Source organism: Vanessa cardui, chromosome 10 (assembly GCF_905220365.1).
Source record: "Vanessa cardui chromosome 10, ilVanCard2.1, whole genome shotgun sequence".
NCBI lineage: Eukaryota > Metazoa > Arthropoda > Insecta > Lepidoptera > Nymphalidae > Vanessa > Vanessa cardui.
In genome coordinates, this window is record NC_061132.1 from 9,278,984 (window position 1) to 9,301,826 (window position 22,843).

The 22,843-nt window shown below is 31.2% G+C and overlaps 1 protein-coding gene across 1 annotated transcript; it reads left to right on the top strand.

Moving 5' to 3' along the window:
- Window positions 1-614: 614 nt before the first annotated feature.
- LOC124533152 (glutamic acid-rich protein) lies at window positions 615-21,919 on the top strand. The gene is made up of 13 exons (XM_047108317.1): window positions 615-790; window positions 1,852-2,053; window positions 16,490-17,046; window positions 17,156-17,321; window positions 18,294-18,504; window positions 18,604-18,871; window positions 18,956-19,059; window positions 19,136-19,448; window positions 19,668-19,856; window positions 20,095-20,205; window positions 20,313-20,464; window positions 20,876-21,083; window positions 21,667-21,919. The coding sequence occupies exons 2-13, from the start codon at window positions 1,861-1,863 to the stop codon at window positions 21,862-21,864; spliced, it is 2,670 nt and encodes an 889-aa protein (XP_046964273.1). The 5' UTR covers window positions 615-790; window positions 1,852-1,860; the 3' UTR covers window positions 21,865-21,919.
- The last annotated feature ends 924 nt before the right edge of the window (window positions 21,920-22,843 follow it).

Sequence of the window (22,843 nt, forward strand, 5' to 3'; positions counted from 1 at the left end):
CCTAGTATGCTTATTATGAAGCTAAATTAACCGGTGATTAAATAGATCCTCTAATATCTACTGAATGATGTCCGACATTCGTAAACAGAAGACAGGAAGGCATCAAAAATAGACGTTGTGACGTTGAAACGTTTTATTTAAAAACGCGCCTGGCCGTCTCGATAAATTACATACATATAACATAATGGCGTTTCCGCAATTGTTTATGATATTTTTTAATATCAGTAATTACAATACTTGACAAAGGTCTAGTTATATATTTTATATATAACTATATGAACAGTTACTTCCCAGACCATTATGACTATTAAGAATGCTAGCAGTTCTTTTTTCAAATCCTTTGAAATTTCGATTGTTGAGGCGAAAAATAAACTAACCTCTTTCGTGAAATAGGTTCACACTTCATTCAATAATTATAGTACGAAATAAGTAAGTATATTTATCTATGACCAGTCCCAGTGACTTATTCTGAAAATCGGCGGCAAAATTAAACGGAATAGCAGTCCGCGTTGTATAATTATACTTAGATCTAATATTCCCGAATTATACGTTCTACATCTACATCACATCTTGCCGCACCTATTTATAAGTTCCAGTGTATTCGGAGCTGAAATTCCGCAGCTAGTCCGTAACAACGCGCGACCGACGCCGCGTCCTGATTTTTTTAAGTAATTTTTGTAAAAAAAAAAGTACTTCAAATAATGATAAGTTGATACCAAAGTGCCGTGCTTAATGATTGCTTTTGAAGTGTATTCCACTATTGTGCTTTAAACGCCACACACACACGTAGGTCAGATTTATATATGCTAACATTTAATTCAAATTTCGAACATTGTGTTATTATATTTTATTAAGTAATATATGTAATAAATGAAACTAAAACTACGAATAAATAATTAAAACGATTATTTTGTACCTACATTTCCAAAATTGTCTAAGCTTTTATAATAGCTTTTATAAACGGTATATCTGTAGTATATAGACGAAAATTTACGTAGAATTAATTTAGATAAGCTTGGGAATAAATTGTTTAAAATTTGTGAAGAGGAAGGCTATGATACACGACCTCTTATTTAAAAATAATTGTACTAAATAGGCCGGATTTCTTCATTATTTGTATTGTTATATTCTCTTTTTAAACTGTGCAATAATTGTCTTATTATACACTATATTGTCATATTTTAATCAATAATTTATATTTATATTAACGATTTCAGTTGATTTAATAAACGTTACATGACGATATTATTCTAAGGTTAACTATTGTAATAATTTGAAAAAAGAACACATATTTAAATTTGAAACGTTCCTATCCATTCATTAGATAAAAATAATAGCAAGGACGAAATTAAATAACAACGTAGATGTTTTTTATGTAGGTGCTGAAAATATCGTTCCATGCGTCGATGACGGGGTCTTGTTATCTGAATGAGAACGTGATTTATATTGATGGAATGAATGAACGAATTAACATTCAAAGTTAGAATAATAAGCCGCAAATATATTAGATATTTCATTATTGATAGAATAGCTGGTTTGTTAACGTTGGTATTTGTTGCGCTTTTGCGAGATTGCAGTTTTTTACTTTTAAATTTGCCAGATTACCAGCAAAGACCATAGGTTTCTAACCACAAAAAAAAAACATAAATTTATTAATTGTTATCATAATTTACTTGTTCCGTAAAATAATAGTGTAGGGAAAATAAAATAAAAAGTTCGTTTTTTCTTAATGATATCAATAATAGATAAAGAAACTTAAGAACACCTATTTTTACCTAAAAATAATACTTAATTTGGAGTTATTTTTATAGTATAGTAAGCACACACACATAACGGACTCATTCTCCACAGAACACAAAAATGCCCATTGGTAACGTGAATAGAGAGACGGTCCCAAAGAGGGAAACTTTCAGGCCTCCATGGGTTAAGGAGAAGGACACAGAGGCGCCACCAGCATGGCTGCAAAAGAAATTGAAACCCGTGGAAAGTACTGCGAAGAACACGGAAAGTGACACTACACCTGCACCCTCTGCAATTGCAAAACCACTTAAACGTAAGTTCACAAAGTTTCCATTACATCATTTTCTTTATTTCAGCAGAAATTTTGACTGTTATTTTCAAAAGAAAAGAAAAAAAAAACAAAACCTTTATGATACATTAAATTAAAATAAATATGAATATGTTCAGTATATCGGAAAATGGCCAATTATAAAAAAAAAATGTTTCAATGATATTTTAAAAAAAAGTATATGCATTATAATATATATGCATCTGAATAAAAGGCTATTATTATTATTATTATATGCATTATGAATGATAATGATGCAAACAACAGTTTCACACATCAATATGATTAGTTATAATAATGTTTCTTCTTCTCTGTATCACCAAGTCAGTGTTTACCTAATAATTCGCTACGCAACGTAAGACAGTTAAAACAGGATATTAAAAATGACATAACATTTTATTTCACTTTAATTTTAAATTAAATTGACAATCTTATCTATTCCTTATCTTCAATTCAAATAATTTATATTTCATTTTTTTATTTATATTAGACTGTTATTTAACACATAATAATTTAATATTAGTTAGCAAAGTTTACGTTTCTTGAAAGCTTATATTTAACGTAACCTAATTAGACGCAATTAGAGGCTTAGTCCGGTATTGAACATTTATAGGCTGTTAATTTACTTTGATATTACTAAAACTTAATTTCTTGCCTGATGCCCAGAACACACGATATGCCTACTAAAACCAGAGGTATCCGCTTCGTCTTTTGGGAAGGCATCATGGAATTGCTCGCGCATGCTATCGTGACGAACCAACAATTGGCGCGTCTCCAACCCAGAAGCAGGAATGGACTTTTAAATCGGAGGGAGAAGCTATAGCGTCGACGCTTTTGCCCCCGGTCTTCTTCGGCGGATTGAGTCAACAAAGACACTTTCCTCAAGTTCCTGCGTACTCTACGGTTTCTTTATGCGACATGAAACTTTCACAGAAAGAAACTATCACCATCAAGCATTAGTTTACTCACTATCGAACATGATATACGCCATTCTAGGCCATAATGCTTCTGAGGGGCCTTCAAGCGGCAAATTCCATCGGGGAGTGTCGCGCTGTGTTCACAATTGAGCCTTATGAGGACGGGGGTGTCATCTCCGACCTAATTATAAAAGTAACTATGTCCAGTAAGCTCCTGCTTCAGCCTGAATGTGATTGGCGTAAATCCATTCGTGAGTAAAGTGAAGGAGAATCGCTCCTATTGTCACTAGGTTTGCTGCTGGCGACCCTAGGTCCTCCTACAATCTGCTAATCAGGATTTATTCCACCTTAACGGGCTTTAGACGATTGCCACTCGCTCTGGCTTTCACCCGAAATTGGTACACATCCGCTCCCTCTAGGCCTACAACTTGACGTCAACATCTTGAGTAAACCCTCTGGTTTTTTGAAGAGCAGCTAAAGATGGATGTCCAAAATCGGAAGTACACTGGTACGTTCCAATAGAATTTTCACCTCTTCTTCTACCATATAATTCAATACTCACCTGTTACCTATCACCGCCAATCCTGTTGAATAATAACAGGCTGGAAAGTAGGTCCCCCAATTGGACAGCCTTCCCCCGCAGATTCATTCGGTAGGGGTTCCATACTGATAGAGCAGGGAAATCTTGAACTCCAACGTCCATATAACATGCATAAGACTAGTTGAACTTGCGGATTTACCCGCGTGAAATTTGTAAGATTTATAAATTAGGGGTGGACTTTCATGAAATCCGGATGTCTACACACTCTAAAATCAAAATCAAAATCAAAATAAACTTTATTCAAGTAGGCACAATTCAGGTAGCACTTTTGAATCGTCATTTTACAATTAAGTGAAGCTACCACCGGTTCGGAAAGTAGATTCTACCGAGAAGAACCGGCAAGAAACTCAGTAGTTACTCTTTTTTAACATTTAAAAAATACAACGTCATGTTAATTGAATACAATTATTTCAATTAATGTATCCTGCTTGGAAGTCAACAGGTATTAACTCCACGCTTTTTTATCATCTACAAAATCTTGTATCGAATAATATACTTTTTCTACCAATGTATTTTTTACAAACGATTTGAATTTCCTAAACGGCAAAGTAAAAAATTTCTGCGGAATTTTATTATAGAAACGGATACCTTGCCCCAAGAAGGATTTATTGACTTTGCGGAGTCGGAAACTTGGCGTTATAAGCTTATCCTTACTCCTAGTGCACATACAATGATTATCACTGATTTTATCAAAGTGATCAATGTTACTGTGAATATACATAATATTGTTGTAAATATATTGCGACGCAACAGTGAGTATTCCCACTTTGTTAAAAACATCCCGAAGAGAGTCTCTAGCTCCAAGATTATAAATAAACCGGATGGCTCTCTTTTGCAAAACAAAGACAGAATCAATATCTGCAGCGTTACCCCAAAGTAATATGCCATATGACATAATACTGTGAAAATAACCAAAATAAACCAAACGAGCGGTATCAATATAAGTTAGTTGTCTAACTTTTCTAACCGCGTTTGTTGCGGAGCTGAGTCTTCCTGTTAGAGATGATAAATGAGAAGTCGCCTAAAAACACCGTAGTATCAGCTACTTCAAGACGGTCACCATTTAAAGATATGTCATAATTTTGCTTGCTAACATTAGGTAGGGTAAAAACTACACATTTTGTTTTTTGAGCATTCAAAACTAAATTATTTACTGTAAACCAATTGTGTATCTGTGATAATGCACCGTTCACATCGTCATAGTCATTTTTTTTCCTGTCAACCTTAAAAATCAGCGAAGTATCGTCAGCAAACAACACTATATCACAAATACCCTTAACATAGAAAGGAAGATCATTTACATATACTAGGAATAGAAAGGGACCCAAAATTGAACCTTGTGGAACTCCCATTTTTAACGTAGATCCAGAAGACTTTATTCCATTAATGAAAACTTGCTGGATTCTTTGACTTAAATATGAAGCGATGAGATCAAGAGCTTTACCTTTAACACCGTAATATTTGAGCTTATAAAGAAGCGTTTCGTGTTCTACACAATCGAATGCTTTAGATAAATCACAGAATACTCCAATAGCGTTCTGTGATTTCTCCCAAGCATCGTAAATATGTTTAAGAAGCGCAATTCCCGCATCAGTTGTCGAGCGACCTCTTCTAAAACCGAATTGCTCACCATGAAAAATAGCATTTGTACCGAAATGGACGAGAAGTTGATTTAAAATAATTTTTTCGAAAATTTTACTTAAGGATGGGAGTATTGAAATAGGCCTGTAATTACCGGGATCGCTTCTGTTTCCAGTTTTAAAAAGTGGTAAAACTTTACTACATTTTAATAAGTTAGGAAATGAACCCGTGTCCAAACTCTTGTTAAAAATTACTGCTATATACGGAGCAATATCGTATATGATGTTATTAAAAAATTTTACCGAAATGCCCCATATGTCGTTAGTTTTTTTAATATTTACAGTTTTAAATACTTTTATGACATCTATTGCAGAAACCTTTTCAAATGAAAAATCAATAACGCATTTAGAAACACTATTATTTAATAACCTAGCTGCATTTGATGTAGATGATTTTAAATGGTTATTTTATGGGGTACTTTATCAAAAAATGTTTCAAATAAATTAGCAACCTCTAATTCAGAACTCGTGTATCTACTACCTGTGTTCAATTCTATTGGTATCATTTCCTTTTTGGGTTTTCCACTCACACTACTAATAACATCCCATGTGGCTTTAATTCTATTATCAGAATTCAGAATTTTTTTCTTTAAATATAAGGACTTAGCAGAAATGCATACTGTTTTAAAAGTTTGGAATATTTAATGACGTATTCTAAAAAGGCTACGCTTCGATTCCACCGCCTCATATCATATAAGTCGTATAATTTATTTCTACTTTTATAAATACCAACAGTAGCCCAGTCACTAAACTTTAATTTTGTGTTACTATTACATGATTTCATTTTAAATATATTGTTAAATTCTTTTAGTATTACTTCAAAAAATGAATTATAAAGCTCATTTGGATCCTGTGTCGTAAGATCTAGATTAGACAATTTATACGCCACAATATCTTTAAAACAATGTATTTTGTTAGCCGTTATTGGCCTGTATGTTATTTTTTTTAAATGATTTATTTGGTTCATTCTGCCGTTTCGAGCAAATTCGGACGTTCCGCGGATTAAAAAAAAAAAATCATATTTTCTTGGTTTTTTTGGAATCAATCAAGCTAAAATTGCTACTAGATTAAAAAAATTTGGGAGGCACTTTTATATCTCGTATTGTTTATGAGAAAATAATTCCTGAAATTTAAGGTATGGATGGTAATGAAATGGTAAAGGATTGTAATGAATTCAGGGTATGTTATGATGACATGGTAAGGAAATACGACATTAAAATTATAAAACAAGTCATAATAGTAAGTGTAAGATTGAAGAAATATAAAAATACACATTGTAGATTTATTAATCAACAATCAATGTTTAATAATATTTAAGTACACTTTAATTTAATCAGCCTAATAAAATTAGACATGTTAGAAAGTTAATTTAAATTTTTACCAAAATTATAAAATATCTAAAAAAAAGTAAGTATAAAATATTTTTGAGGCACGAAATAGCCATGATAATTTATCAAATTACTTCAACAATCAATACAATACCAATCACAGTAACAAACCTATATAATAAAACTCTCCTTCGATTTTTATGCATAATCACAATTTTGTAGTCGGTAAAACATTAATGAAACACTCAATTAGGAAAAAAAATCTGTCTGGAAAAACTACGACGAAATAAAAACAAAGCTGAGCTAATAAAAAAATACAAAAAAAAAATTAATAAACATATTTGTCATAGAAAATTTACCATTTTATACAATTAGTTATCATACAATGTGACCTTAATATTTGGAAATTAAATAACATTGTTTAAACATAATACAATTTAAAAAATATCTAAATCGTCACTGTCATCTGATTCAAATAATTTATTGTTTTTTTTTTCTATTTTATTTGACTTAATATAGGCTTCGCATTGTAACTGGTGCTGAGAATTAAATAAATCTAGTTTATTTGGAATTATTGTTTTTTGACCTGGGGTTACATAGAATTTACGATTTTCCCGAATTAAACGGACGTCGGATAAAATTTTGACTTTTGGGGACCTCGCTTCCCTTGACGTTGAAGCTGTATTTGACAAGGGCGAAAGCTGTAAATATATTGGCCCTGTAAAGTAAAGTAAAGTAACAGCCTGTAAATTTCCCACAGCTGAGATATGGCCTCCTCTTCCATTAAGGAGAGGGTTTGGAACATATTCCACCACGCTGTTCCAATGCGGGTTGGTGGAATGCACATGTGGCAGAATTTCGATGAAATTAGACACATGCAGGTTTCCTCACGATGTTTTCCTTCACCGCCGAGCACGAGATGAATTATAAACACAATTAAGCACATATATATAGTGGTGCTTGCCTGGGCTTGAACCCGCAATCATCGGTTAAGATGCACGCGTTCTAACCACTGGGCCATCTCAGCTCCCTGAGAGAGGTTTAAATTTTTCAAAAATATCAGATTTATACAGATTATTTAAAATTATGGACATATCTATGCTCTGTGACTGATCGTTATCAGCTTCGTTAGAATTAACTTGATCTGCTAGTGCTTCACTGTAATTATCAAAATTAAGAATGCCTAAATGTTTATTATGCACACAAGGCATTCTACAATCTTGACATTCAAAACAACTAAGACGTCGTAAAACTAACATTTTTTTTGAGCAGCAGTCCACATGACTTGATGAACTTGCAGTGTTCCTTTAAATCTAGGAACTTTTGGTGGGAACTTCTTTTGTATGATGTCATTCTCAGTTACTATGTCAAAATGTACGTTTTCTATATTTTTGATTATCACAGTAGCGAAGTCTTCGAAAGAACCAACATCTCCACCGTATTTTACAAAATTGTCTGCAGTCCGTTTGACAACTGCACCTATGCCATCTGGGGCACCTTTGCCCAGACCCTTGAAAATTCCATGTGACTCTGTTAATACTTGGGATAGTATCCTTTAGTTTTGTTATCTTAATATAAAAAATATTTTTATTTCTATATTGGCTAGACGGTGAATCAGATAAAAAATGGACAACATTAAATGACACTAGACCATGAACCATCTTTAAAATTGGGCATAAGTGAGCCCATACGGCTCCTCCATCATGTTTTCGTCTTCTTTGTACTCTTTGTGCTCTAGGAGTCATTTCTTTAATACTACAAACTTTTTTCTTTTCTTTTCTTTCTAGATATCTATCTATTCTCTCTTTCTCTTTCTGTATAGAATACAGCTCTGGGTAGGTTTTTATTTTCATATATTTCTCTCTTTTACGTAGCCTGTCATTTGCCAATTTTTCTTCTCTTGTTAATTCTTTAAGAGGTTTTGCCATTTTGTTACTGAAATGGATAACATGATAAAAATACGAACATCTAGATAATTGTTGATACCTATATACGTTCAAAAACTGAAATACAACTCGTAGCTTCCCATCACATAAACATTTTCATTTCCTTCCAAATAGATTCATTACCTTCCATTAAAAAATTGGACGGTACGGATATGAATGACATGGAGATGAATGAAAAGTAACAACTTTTTCCGATGATACGTCGTAAGTTTATATATTAGACAATCGATTGTAAAACAAGATTTAAATTAAATAGAAAGGCATGTTTTTATCGAGAAATTAATATTTATTTATGTTATTTTACTTTGTAAAATCGAAGGAATGCGATGAAGTGATTTATGGACGAAGCTTTTATAATAATATAAATATCGTGAATAATTTTGACAGTTATAGGCGTACGTCTACCTTGTTCGGTGGCCTCGGCTGACTGATCGGTATAAACACGTTGTCACTTGCACCGCTTTCAAAAACGTCTAACATCACGTACAAGCACTAAGTTTTAGGGTAAAGATGGTAATGAAATTATTTTTGTGACAAATCAAAAAATGTTTATTTCTTTAATTGTACTACGTTAATAATTTATTGAAAACAATTTATTAATATGTCATGAGTTTAGTAATATTATTTAATAGCCATTATAGTTGTTATATGGAAGATTATCATTTTTTTATCCAAAAACCATTCAGGGTTCCTGATTGGAAACAGAGAGGAATGATTTTTGAAGCAAATATTTCGTATTTTTATAATAATCTAATTAATAAAAGGGTAAAATACCAAATACTACTTTTAAAATGATTATGTTCCCAATCGATGAGCTACTGATATTCAAAATTAGTTCTCTTTTTCGTAAACATATTCGCCTGGAAATGCTTTTTGCACGAAACTACGGAATTACCCATTTCTTTGTGTTTTAATGAAAACTTCTGACCACAATGGTCAGAAGTTATTATTAGTTAAATTATTTATAATTGATACTTCATATATTTCACAGTCACCTAAGGAACCTACCTGCTAAATTTTAAGTTTTAAGGTGCTATACTTTGTATGAATTCGTAATTCATCAGTGAATGGTGCCTATTTCGCTTATATATGTATAATTAAGACTCAAAATAAATGCTGTTAGAATAGAAATTATTTATAAATAATTGTATAATATTATGTTGGCATCTACACTATGTGAATTTGATGACAAAATGCCTTCTCACCTACTGACGATGAAGTGACTAATATGAGTCTTTAGGTACATGTCGCCAAGAATTTTGTAAAATTATAGCAATATGAAATAATTAGCAAAGCTATATTTAGACACGGATCCTTTTAATGAAGAGTTGCATAAAGGTTACGTCTCATATATTTTTACGGAAACAGAAATCGCTTAAAATATATTAATATATTTTTTAAATAAAGAGGACCATAAGTACTTTATGTACAATTACCGATTCAAAACATATTTCTGTTTTCAATAAGGGATGTCTAAACAGCCATAATGGAATATTTAAGTATCTTGTACCGATTTTTTCTACATCATTTGACAGAAGGTTTTTTTACAGGTCCATCTTCAATACGACACCTCCTACGCATTAGGTCGTAACAAGATTTTTTTGCAAAAATGAGATTTTGGTACTGTAATGTATTTAAATATAAATGCTACACATCCGTGAAAACCATATTTTCATATTTTCTTTAAATACCGATATTTTAACTGGCTAATAGTCTTAACATATTTTAACTACCGCGAATATAGTCGTATCCTCGCTTGCGAAGATATGCCTTGATCTATTAGAGCGCGCACATGTGAACCATGCTTCAGTTCCGACGTCGTATAATGTAAAAAGAACAAAATATTGCTACAAATGTCCGACGCAAAACGTTGCAACATAGAAGTCGCGACTTTATGCGTGGTCAACGTTTGTGGATTATACGTTATAACTATAACTTACGATTATATGCATCGTTTCGTAATGAAGTAAAGACCTAGGGACCACTCGAATAAAGTCAAAGTAAGATTTTAATTTTTCCCGATTTTTACTAAAATACGAATTTTTAATTCAATAAATAGGCCTTATTATATACTCTCTAACATACAATCTGTGCTGTATACCAACATTAATCACAAACTGTGTTTGGTATCTGAGCAATGCAAATATGAAAGTTAAAAATCGCTCTCCTGAAAAATCACAAATTTTGTCATACGACCTAATGCGTTGGAGGTATCGAATAGTACCATAATTAGCAATAATTGGTGACGGTGATTTTAGTGATATTAACGTACATGAGTCATAGTTAGCATCTTAGCTACTATTTTGAGAGAGATTGATTATTTCATTCACCGCTAATTCTCTTATGCTAATTGCATCATATTAAGGTTACAGCTCAACAACAACAACACAACAACAACAGCTTGTAAGGTTACAGCTCATTAGCTCGTAAAAAATAAGTTATTAATATCGATGTAGTACCTCGTTGATAACATTTTTTGAGTGAAAACCTGAATCAAAAGAAGAATCCGACCCAAAATGGTGCTATCATGTAATTATTCGGTTCTGTTGGAAGCAAATAGAACCCATACGCTTTGCTTTCCAAAAGATCTACGATAACTTTCAATAATAATACTTTTTTTAAAATTCCCTATCTTAGGCATTGAACCCAAAGGACGCCACTATATCTTTCATAGTGTAAGAAGTTCTGGATGCACCCGTAACGCAAATAAATACAAATCTATAAATACGGAGCGTATAGAAAATGTGTTCCGTATGTCCCATGTGATTTGGACCAAACAGTAAAAGTTGTGTTTTTGTTCATCTTTTGTACTTGATAATGTGATAACCGTGCCATCTTATATATTGAAAATGCTATGCTTATCGCAAACGCATCTTTTGTTCGCTCGTATCGTCTACCGCCAAATAACAGTACTCAGTATTGTTGTGTTCCGGTTTGAAGGGTGAGTGAGCCAGTGTAACTGCAGGCACAAGGGACATAACAACTTAGTTCCCAAGGTTGATGGCACATTGACGATGTAAGGAATAGTTAATATTTCTTACAGCGTCATTGTTTATGGGTGATGGTGACCACTTACCATCAGGTGGCCCGTCTGCTCGTCCACCAACCTATACCATAAAAAAAATAAAAATGAGTGGGTGGTAACTACCCAGGCGGGCATAATAGTGTATTTTTATATACTGATAGCCACCATTCGACGGAATCAAGATTTATGCAATAACTATTTTTAATTCATATTTGTATATATTTAAGCACTTTATGGTATTAATTCTTATGTAAATAAATTCACTTTATTTTTTTTATCCACTTGGCTATATCATACACATTGTATGTATACTATACCAGCTACAGTTTATTCTTACTGAGAATTAATCTTAATATTAATTAATTAATCTCGGTAAACTATTTTAAGATGTAATCAATAACATTCATAAAACTCTGCGATCTATAATCGAGATCACTTACAAAGACTAGGACACTTCAAATAAAGATATCCTCCTTCGTGTGTGTGAGTGCACTATAAATTTATTAAGCGCGTGTGTGACATTGCCAATTTTTGCATTGCAGAGACGTTCTTTAGGTACATATGCTCGATAAATATAGATTTAAAGCAAAATTGTATCGACTTTAAACAATGATCTGAATTAAACACAGGCTTGTCAAATGAAAAATAATTTGTTTAAAGAAAAAGAATAATTTCGTATTTCATATTTCATTAAAAACTTGAAACTTCCATAATAAACAGCTGTTACATTGGGTACTTAATTTAATATCTACGTATCACCGTAAAATAGTTTCTGAAGTTAAGATGTATTTCGCGAGATTGTAAACTATATATTGATTGTGAACGGTGATTCAACTTATATCTATAAGTATTATATTTCTACAGTTTGTAATCTTTTGATCAGTTTTTTTTTAAATAACTTAAATTCTCTTCGATATATCTACAAAAATAATGCAATAAATTTAAAGAAGTATGTTGTGATCCGTAATCTATCGAAAGCTTACAATCTCGCAAAATAGACTATTATGTAACAGTAATTACAATGAAATTGTACGTTCGCAAATAAAAACACTAGGGTACAAATCACGACTGCTTGGAATGCTAGAAATATCTACTTGATGGTAGGCCATCTGGGTAGGTACTACCAATCTTCAAATGTTCTCCCGCCACACAGTAGTACCCACTGTTGTTGTTTTCTGGTTTGAAGGGTGAGTGAGCCATTGTAACTACAGACACAAGGGACATAACATTCTAGTTCCCATGGTGGCACTTTGGCAATGTTAGGAATGATTTATATTTCTTAAAGCGCCATTGTCTACAGGCGGTGGTGACCGTTAGGTGGCCTGGTATTTGCTCGTCTGCCTACCTTTATCATTAAAAAAACCATTCAATAATTCCTGTTAAGTCGTAATTCTGATCTGAAAAGCAACCCAGCTATGTCATCGACTAGTTACAGAGTTTTTAATGGCGCGTTCTTTGTGTTGTAGAGAATACTTATGGTTATCAATACCTTTTATCATTGCATATCTTACAGTATTTTAATAACACATCTATGAGATAATTTCAGTGTTTTCACAATCAGTTTTACGTTTTATTAAATTATGATATCTGTCAATTACCTCAAACTCAGCGCGGAAGTGAATTTGTTTATAACGACTTATTCAATTGAAGATTACATTTTACATACACATTGTCAGGGCATATATCCAAAACTTTTCCTCAAAGTGAGAGGAAGTCTTAGCTCAGCAATGAGAAATTTAGAGACTGTTGTTATTGTTGTTGTATTGTCAACGCCTTATCGCTGGTAGAAACTAGAGTCTAATAAAATAAGGCTTAAGACAGTAGATATGAAATGACTCCGCTATTTATGGCAGTTTCTTTTGCGAGTTTCTCAACGATGCTGAATACGTACATATCGAGTACGGACGATTGGTTTTGTATGTAACATTTCAAAATGAATCGTTTCATGCCAAAAGAAATTCACTTCAAACGTATTACATTATAAGATGTTTAAAAAAATTATCCTTTCGTACTTACGTTTACAACATGATAAAGTTTTAATAATAGTTACCTAAAATGACGAAATAAGTGCCTACGCAGCAACATACACGTGTACATAACATAGTACGTATATATTTTACTAGTATAAATATTATCTACACGTTTGTTATATATGTGTAAAAAACATGATTGTAATTATAATAATAAAACATGTTACAATATTAAGATTTCGAAGACTGCATTTTGTGTTGGAACATTTGTCAACAACATTTTTTATAGATATTATAATTATTAAATTAAATAATGTCATCAATTAATTAGGCTAACAAAATTTGGATATGTGATTCATTTATATATGTAAGTGCCAGCTACCAATACCAATTTTGTCACGATATAATAAAGCTGCGTACACTTTTATATTGAACGAGTAACATACAAAGAAAAACTTTAGATTTACATTCTTGCAATTTATGCACAAAAACTAAATACGTATAGATGTGAAACATTCTTTATTTTGTATAAATATTGCAAATCTTATATACTGTATCATATAATAGAAACTCTCTTTAGATAATTTTCTCATGCTTTTTTGCCAGCGTTGTCTAAAAAAAGCTACAATTTTCTCTCCAGCTACATAATATATAATTGGTTATAACAACAAAATTAACAAAACAAAAAACAGTATAGAACATAATGTAAATAGCTGAAAGCTATACAAAGTTAAAAGAACGTGTTTCGGATACTGTAAAACGTGTTCAACCATTTTCTATGTCAATTTTTTCAGTGAAGATTTACCATTATAAATATATTAATATTGTGTTGATATATGTATTTGCCTACCAAGTGACGTCAACACCTGACTGAAACTTTGGCAGGGATTCGGGATCTTAGTATGACTCTCCACAAGAGAGCACGAGTTTGTTAGTCTGGAGTTTGCGAGGTGACGTGTTGAGTGTTCGTTTTTGGTGGAAATATCTTATTTATATACGTGATAATTTCGTCGATTGTTTCATAGACAATCTGCAGTGGTCGGTGCATTGTTTTGCACGCGTTATTTCATGGTCGTAGAACGAAGGTAAAGAAGTATTTTTAGATATCGTTTCAAAAGTCGGAGCAATCTGAATTTATTTTTTAACTTAAACATTTTATACTTAAGTCATCACGGGTAGTATTAAATAAATTTACCATGTTGAAATAAGTATTGAAAAAGATAATCCATTGAGATAAAACAAAGACCTAAAAAGGCCAGTATCAATCTAAATTTTAATTCGTAGGAACAAAGAACATATATATAAATAAAATAATTATTCATTAGTTCAATTAAAATCAATAAAATATGGATCAATATAAACGCATTTACAAACAAAACTTTCCATAAATCTATGTATATATTATTGCGTAAACAAAAAAAACAATTATATATGTATTGCATTTTTAATTATTTACCATAAATTATTATAAGGCTAGTAATTGTGTATATTATTTGTTATTCGTACAGAATATATGAATTTAGACCAAAATTGATATTACTAAATACATTTATATATAATCTAGATGTATTATATATATGCAATAGGAAATATTTTTTAACTGATACGGTTTTATTAGAAACAAATTCGCTCATGATTTTTTTTTGTTTTTTCACACTTTAAACGAAAAAGTTTTTGTGACGTTTAACATTTCTATTGTATATTGAATTGAACTCCATTGAATTGTCTTTACAGAGGTATATAAACTATTTTGAATCCGTGAACTAACAAGGGTAAAATAATAAAAGTAGTTACTATTATTATTTTACCCTTGTTAGTTCACTATTACTAAAGAACTCTGTTGCTTTCCATCATCAGTTGTTTACCCATAGTTATTTCTGAATCGATATCTAACATATTTTGGTTTATTATAATTATGTTTGATGTTACATTATAATATTATAGTATTTATTAGAACATAAAATTACTTTACTTGATTCAGATGGAACAGCATACTGTCTAAACAAACCCATCGAATACTGCGACATTGATTTACTAACTTGTAATGTATTTGGCGCGATACTGCGCAAAACATATGCATTAATTCAATTGTAATGAGTCGTAAAAGTAAATAAAATCGAAAAAGTTTCAGTAGCATGACACTGTACAATAAACGTTCGCGTTGTGAGATATTCCGAGCCGGTCGCCGCCAACGAAGCGATATTTTTAGAGAGGACAGACATTTTACAAAATAAACGAATATGTTGAAGATACTGTATGATTTATAAGAACACTTCGCGTTAGTGGCTATTTGAGCTTTATGAACGTTTGTCTTAGACTCAAAAGTACCTAATTGCTATAACATATATTATGTTCTTATAAAATATTCATAAAATATAGTTGTCATTGACCTTTGTGTCTGAAAATTATATAAAAAAATATGTATAAATAATTCAAGTGATCAGATTCTAATAATAATATCATTATATAACACAAGGGAATTATTTACATACTTAATAAGTATATTATTTCTATTTCATAATTAATAATCCTATTAGTCAGAAGGGTTCTAACATGTAATCGTGTTAAAATAGCGAAGGTCGGCCAACCACCATTTTGGCAGTGGGCATGTTTATTTACGTACGCAAATGCTATCAAATGCATCGAAACGAGGACAAAACACGTGCTTCCATCACTTTCAATTTTTAAGTGTGTTTTGTTCTGTATCATTACGCAAGAAAATTAAAGTTTTAGATGCAAAATGAAACAACTGAGTTGGTATTCCTATAGTCAGTAGTACAGTTACGTTATTCATAAAACCACTGTGAAATGATTCCTAACTTAGTTGTTTCCTTTTAATGGCCATCATATAATATAACAATCAGATTCGCTCTTTTAATTTTTTTTTATTTAATTTTTCACTCAGATAATCATTGATACTTGTATACGTATTAGGGATATACGTATATATTTAAATACCGTTATAATAATTGATATCCCATTTTCCTATTATAGCAGTTCTTAAAAAGCAGTCAACGATAAGAGAAAAAACTGAAAACGGTGTGTCTGAACCATCAGAGGAAAAACTCGTTAAGCCATCAGCAGCTAAGCTAGCCGACAAAGGTTCAAAGTCTGAAGATAAACCAAAATTTGTAAAACCTTCTATAAAGTTCAACGAAAAAACAAAATCAGACGATAAAGTAAATAACGACAAACTACCAGAAAGGCCTATTCTTAAAAGCGTAAGGACTATTGATGACAAAGTTAAAGAGAAAACAGTTAGTATAAATGATAAAAAACCAATAGAGAGAAATGATACGATAAAACAAAACAATACAATAAATGACAAAGATTCTAAAACATCTAACAACTTAAACAATCTTAAAAAAGATAAAACGAAGGCGGATGAAAAAACTAATGATAAATTAAATTCAAACTTAAATAGTAACTCCATTAAGGACAACAAAAAGCTTGAGAAAAATACTGAAAAATCAAAAGAAGAAGAGAAGACTGAGGATAAGTCTAAAATGGCAACAAAACCACCTACGCCCCTTGACAAAACTCCTTCCAAGGTAAAGTAAATAAAGTTCTTTAGAATGATAATGTTCAATCCAAAGAAAATCCTTTTGTATGTATATTATATTTTATATTTTTATGTATATATTATAAACTTGTTTATAGCTTCCACCCCGCAAGCCATCCTTGCAAAAAGCACCATCAAAGGATGACGTTATGCTAAAAAAATGGAGGGATCCTTTGCATGAACGCGTTAAAGAAAACATTGATAAAACTCTGGCAAATGAAATTCCAAAAGGACACACTTTAACCAAGAACGAAAGCTTAAGAAGTAAGTATACCTATACAATTGTTAAAGAGAACTAGGCAATGCCCCGACTATTAATTATTGGCAAAAGATCTATATATAAATTACGGAACACGCCATAGGAAATGAATTTAACTTTGGCAATCTATCAATTGAGGTTCGAAACAAAAATAATTCAATTGTAAACATAGGTTATATGGTGACATTTAATTTTGCTTTGTTACATAAACAAGATTTTAAGTGTAATTTCAAGTGCACAGAACGTGATTAGATTCCTAAATGTAAAAATACACTAGCAAAACTGTAATACCTAGCCATACATTCGTAGCTATAACCTTATATTATGGTAAAGACACTTTCCTCAGTACAACTCGTTAACATTCTTCTCAATCCATTCCTTTTGATCTCCTGTGTGCTAGACGGTTTGTGGTCTAAATCAGATCCAAAATAGTCGCGGATACGAGTAGTTCCGCATGCGAAGCGTGCGACTATCAGGTGTAAATGTGAACTCGCAAGAAGATCACATTACTGTTGCAAAAATATTAGTTTAAAGTAACTCAACTTTCCGAAGTAAATAAAAAAACAGTGAAGTGCAAAATAAAAGGTGTTTGAGTTAAAAATAAAGTTACACAGGACTGCTTCAATGGCGGATGGAAACATGTACATAGGTACAGTACAGTATACATTTTTAATTTTTAATTATGAGTGGGTGCACCTCTTCATCCTGCCTAGAATTTATATATAAAATATCTCATAATTGATTAGTTCTATGATGAATGATATTTTTCTTTCTTACTCTGTAGGCATGTAAATCAAAGTGGGAGATCTGTGAAATAAGATGTAAAAAAGTAAATTCGGAACTAGTATAACTAGAGAATTGCCATTGAATAAAAAAAATGTTTTTAAACAGGCGAATCCAAATTATTATATTTTATTCTGAGTTTAATTCAATTAATCAAGCTAATAATACGTTTAAATATTATAATTACTCTATAGGCCTGCTAAAACCTGCACCGCCACCAATGCCGCCTCCATTGCCACCGAAGCTCCCACCACCACCAGACTTTAAAAAGGCACCTATTGATCCTACAAAATTGAAAAAGATAGAACAACTTCGTAGCCGACCTAGAAAGCGACCTGACTGGAGTGATATGATGAAAGAAGTGGAGCAAGGAAAAAAACTGAAACATGTTGTATGTAATGACAGGTAAAAAGCATTTTAATGTATTTGTTTAAAAGCTCAAAGTATATACAAAATATTAAATTCACCTTTTTGTATTATAAAATAATTCGTTTACAAATTCAGGTCAAAACCAATCATTACACAATCAGTGGTGATCAAAAATAAGGATCAATTTATATTTGAATCTGAACAACCTAATTCACACAATGAACTGCTGAGAGAAATAACAAAAGGTGTAAAACTGAAGAAAGTAAGAACAAATGATAGAAGCAAACCTAATTTAGAAGGCTTAAGAAAGTTCAGAAGGCAAATGACCATAGAAGAACAAGTCCAAAAGTCAATGTCGCAGGCCAATCTTGCTGCCTCCCCATCGGGTGTATCTATAGCAGAGGTATTTTATATCATTTCCTTTAATCTTTAATATAAATATAAAATTACGCAGCTAATAATTAAATTAAAACCTTAATATTTTCAGGCATCTCAGGCTGTGGAAGAAGATGAAATTGACGAAATGGACGACATTGACAAAGTTAGAGACGATCTTCAATCTACTAAGCAGCTATTAGCTATTGAACTTAGGTACGCTAATAACATGTATTTTATAAAATCTTTAATTCATTAAAAAAATGGTTTTCATAATATATATTTCCTACAGAAATAAAGAAGCCCAAGAAAGAGAAAACAAACGCTTGTTGACTAGGATACAAAATCTTGAAGCAGAACTGGCCAGAGAACGCGCCATTATCAAACAAGAACAACACAAAACTGTAATATCTGTGACAGATGCCTATGATGAACGATTAGTTAATAATCTAAAAATGGAAGTCGAAAAGGCGAAAGAAACGGCGGATAATTTGGAAAAACAATACTTAATAGCAGCAGAAGAAAGAGATGATGCACAGACAGAATTAGAAGAAGTGAAGAGACGAAATGCAGAATTAGAAAGGAAATTAGAGCAAGCTCTTTCAGTAAGTTAAAGAATATATATATCGAATATTTTCTTTATGCTTTACAAATCCCATTTAACATATAAATAATTTTCTATTTAAATATATTTATATATTATTGAGTTAATTTGATAATATTATAATATATTTATAACAAATAAAAAATACCTATTAACACAAAAAGTTGTGTAAATTTACGCTTTTTACCATATTTTTTCCGCATCTTTTACTAATTTACAGGGTAAAATTGACGAGCTAATGAAATCGGAGGAGCCGTTATCTTTCTATCAAAAAAGTCAGCTTGACTTTTTAAAGCAGTGTAGGTTATTGAATATAGACGTTAACTGCCCCGAAGCTCAGCAATTAAAGTCAAACCTCGCTGACGCTAATACTACTAATAATGCTTTTACTAATAACCAAGAGGACGAGGTAACGAATAGAATATGCTTACATTTTATTCTTTACGCGACTATAAAAATAATTTATAATTATGTATAAACTAAATAAATTCTAACTAATGTTATTATATCCTTATATTAATATTTAACATACAACATGATATTATTTACTTATGCAATTTGTTATTATATTACATTGATGACATATTTATCAATTACTTTTGATTGTTTTTTACTTGTTCCACTTAAATACTTGATCCTGTTTACAGGGAATCATTCCTACAAATGTTGGATCAAGACGATCCAGTCATGCCATCAAGCAACTGTCCGTGACCAAGGATGAAAGCTTTGACGAAGAAGAAGAATCTGAAGAAGAAGAGGTAAATTTTAAAGTCCTCATTTTTTTCTGATCTACATTCTGCTTTGATAGCATTCATAGTAAAATAACATATTTTTATTTCTTAAAAATTGTGGTTGTATGTTTCAGGAGGAGAGTGAAGAAAAGAAGCAGAAGAGATTGGAGAAAGAAATTCGCAATATGAAAAATAAAATCCGCCATTTGAAGGAGAAGCAAGATAACATGAAGAGAGAAAGAATGGGATACAAAATGGCGTTAAAGAACCAGCAAGCTTGTCTCAAGTTAGAAAAAAATATTATTATATAGAATATATCATATCTGTACATAGTTTAAAAAAAAATCGTTACCGCTGTTTGTCCTTATGTATGCTTAAATCTTTAAAACTACGTCATTTCTTTTGATGTCTTTTTTTAACAGATAGAGTGATTCAAAAAGCAGGTTTTTATATATGACAATATAGTTTAGAAACATTGATAATTTTGACATTCTCTATTATATTTAGTATTAGCAACGCACCCGTGCTTAGCTGGGTCGGGTCACTACTTACAAATGTATAGAATTATAGTTGACATTAATCTTTTTTTTTTGAGATGGGAATTATTTTTTGTTGCCATCAAATTTTTGATAAATAATTTTACAGATAATATACCTTATTAATTTGTGTTTACTAAGAAAAATAAAATATTTTTCAGGGACGAGAAACGTAAGTTTAAGGAACTGAAACGTGAAGTTGACAAGATGGCTGCTATGATGAAGGAAGTTGGTACGGACGAGGAAGATGAAGAAGACGAAGAGGAGGAGTCTGAAGAAGAAAAGAAGAGTGAGACTGAAGAGGAAGAAACTGAAACCGAAACAGAACAGGACACTGAGAGTGAAACGGAGAGTGAAAGTGAACCTGAGGTGATTTTTTTACAATTTCATAGTTTTTAGTAAAGTCAGTTTTCCCAACTTATTAAATTGCATGTAAGTAACTGACGTAAAAGCAGCGCATGCTTACCATCCTACTTAACACGTAGAGCGTAGCATCTTTGAACTAATATTTATGTTACTTATGTATAAAATGATGTTTCAATTGTTATATTACGTGTTACTCTCTATTGCAATCCTCAAAATAGGCATATACCTAAATTAAAAAATACTACATTACGACCGTTAATATTAGTTTCAACGTATGCGTATATTATTGTCATTCTAATTTCTGAGTTCATAATATACATATAAATGTTAAAGGATCTTAGAACTTTAAACATAGTTATAATTTAAATTTATAAATCGTCGTCTATCAATATCAGTGTATTGCTAATTTAAACGAAATAGTATTGTTTAAATAAAAATAGTTAAAAGAGCTCCCCTAAAAAGAATTTTAGTCAGTATTAATACCTATTTCACTGCACAGGAAATATGACGGCACAAGTTTGTGTGTGAACACAGATCATATAATCTTAATATGAACCGTATAAAAAAACACATTATTTATTTTCAGGACGCGCCGCTGCCTAAAAAGAAAGACAATCTCACGAAGCGTTTGAAAAGACATGAAACAAGAGTGAACGCCTTGAAAAAAGGCAACACACTACTTAGTGCGAATGTCGATCGACTAAAAGACGACGTCCTCATACAAAAGGAGAAGTCTCTCTCACTCCAGAAAGAGCTTGACTCTCTCATTGAAGATCTAGAATAAAAAAGGAAATAAATAATTATATTACGCAATTTCAGCTTTTAAATAATATCTAATATCGTGAATAAAATGAACGTGATTGCTTAAAATTTATAAAATTAATTTCTTAAAATGGATTTACATTTTTGCACACAAGCTACTATCGATTTCTTATTTTAAGTAATCAATCAAACCTTTGAAGCCATTCTATAATTAACTAAGGCTAAATATCCGTTTCTGGAAAGGTAATACTCAAGCAAAGGTTACGAAGGTTTAATATTATGTAGCTAAATGTTAATATTTTGTTATACCATAATTCATAAGTGCTTATCTAAGTCCCAATTTAGATATATTATGCTATATGTGTGAGAAAAGTTTTTGTCGCTAGCTTTTTTTTTGTATACCTATGTAAATAGACTGAAGAAACCTGATTTTAGGTAGCTTGGATCTATAATATTTATCTTCGACTTATGATTCTGTATTTAAAAACTTAATACGTTATTTTAGGTAGATAGATATAATATGTAATTAAAATAATAATGATCATTATATTACTAAGATTTTAACAAAATTAAATGAATTGAACAAAACAAGAAAACATAAAAAACGAGGTGCAAATGGGAAATATTTTCATTTTTTAAATTAAAAACAATTGGGCATGTTTGTAAGACAGTTGTTTATTATTTTACAAGACTTGTATATAGATATAATCACTTGACATTTTATATATATGTATGTATATGTACAACTATAATATGGTATGCTTCTCATAATTCCTATTATTACTAAACTAAAACTCTTTGTATAACGATAATTTAAACCACAGACATATTTTAAACACAATAAAATTTAACGCACACTTATGTCTCATATCATTGATATCCCTTTTTATAGACTTTAAATATGTACATTGTACATAACAATGTACAATTTAAAGGTATTTGTATACCTTTTTTAAAAAATTATTTGGTTTAAAACAAAATAAACTCAAAACAAAATTTGT

Bases quoted from the DNA above. Each gene is read 5' to 3' on its own strand.
- LOC124533152 (XM_047108317.1), top strand. From the start codon at position 1,861: ATGCCCATTGGTAACGTGAATAGAGAGACGGTCCCAAAGAGGGAAACT. The intron at 19,857-20,094 runs GTAACGAATAGA...TCCTGTTTACAG, and splicing joins CTAATAACCAAGAGGACGAG to GGAATCATTCCTACAAATGT. The intron at 20,465-20,875 runs GTTAGAAAAAAA...AATATTTTTCAG, and splicing joins AACCAGCAAGCTTGTCTCAA to GGACGAGAAACGTAAGTTTA.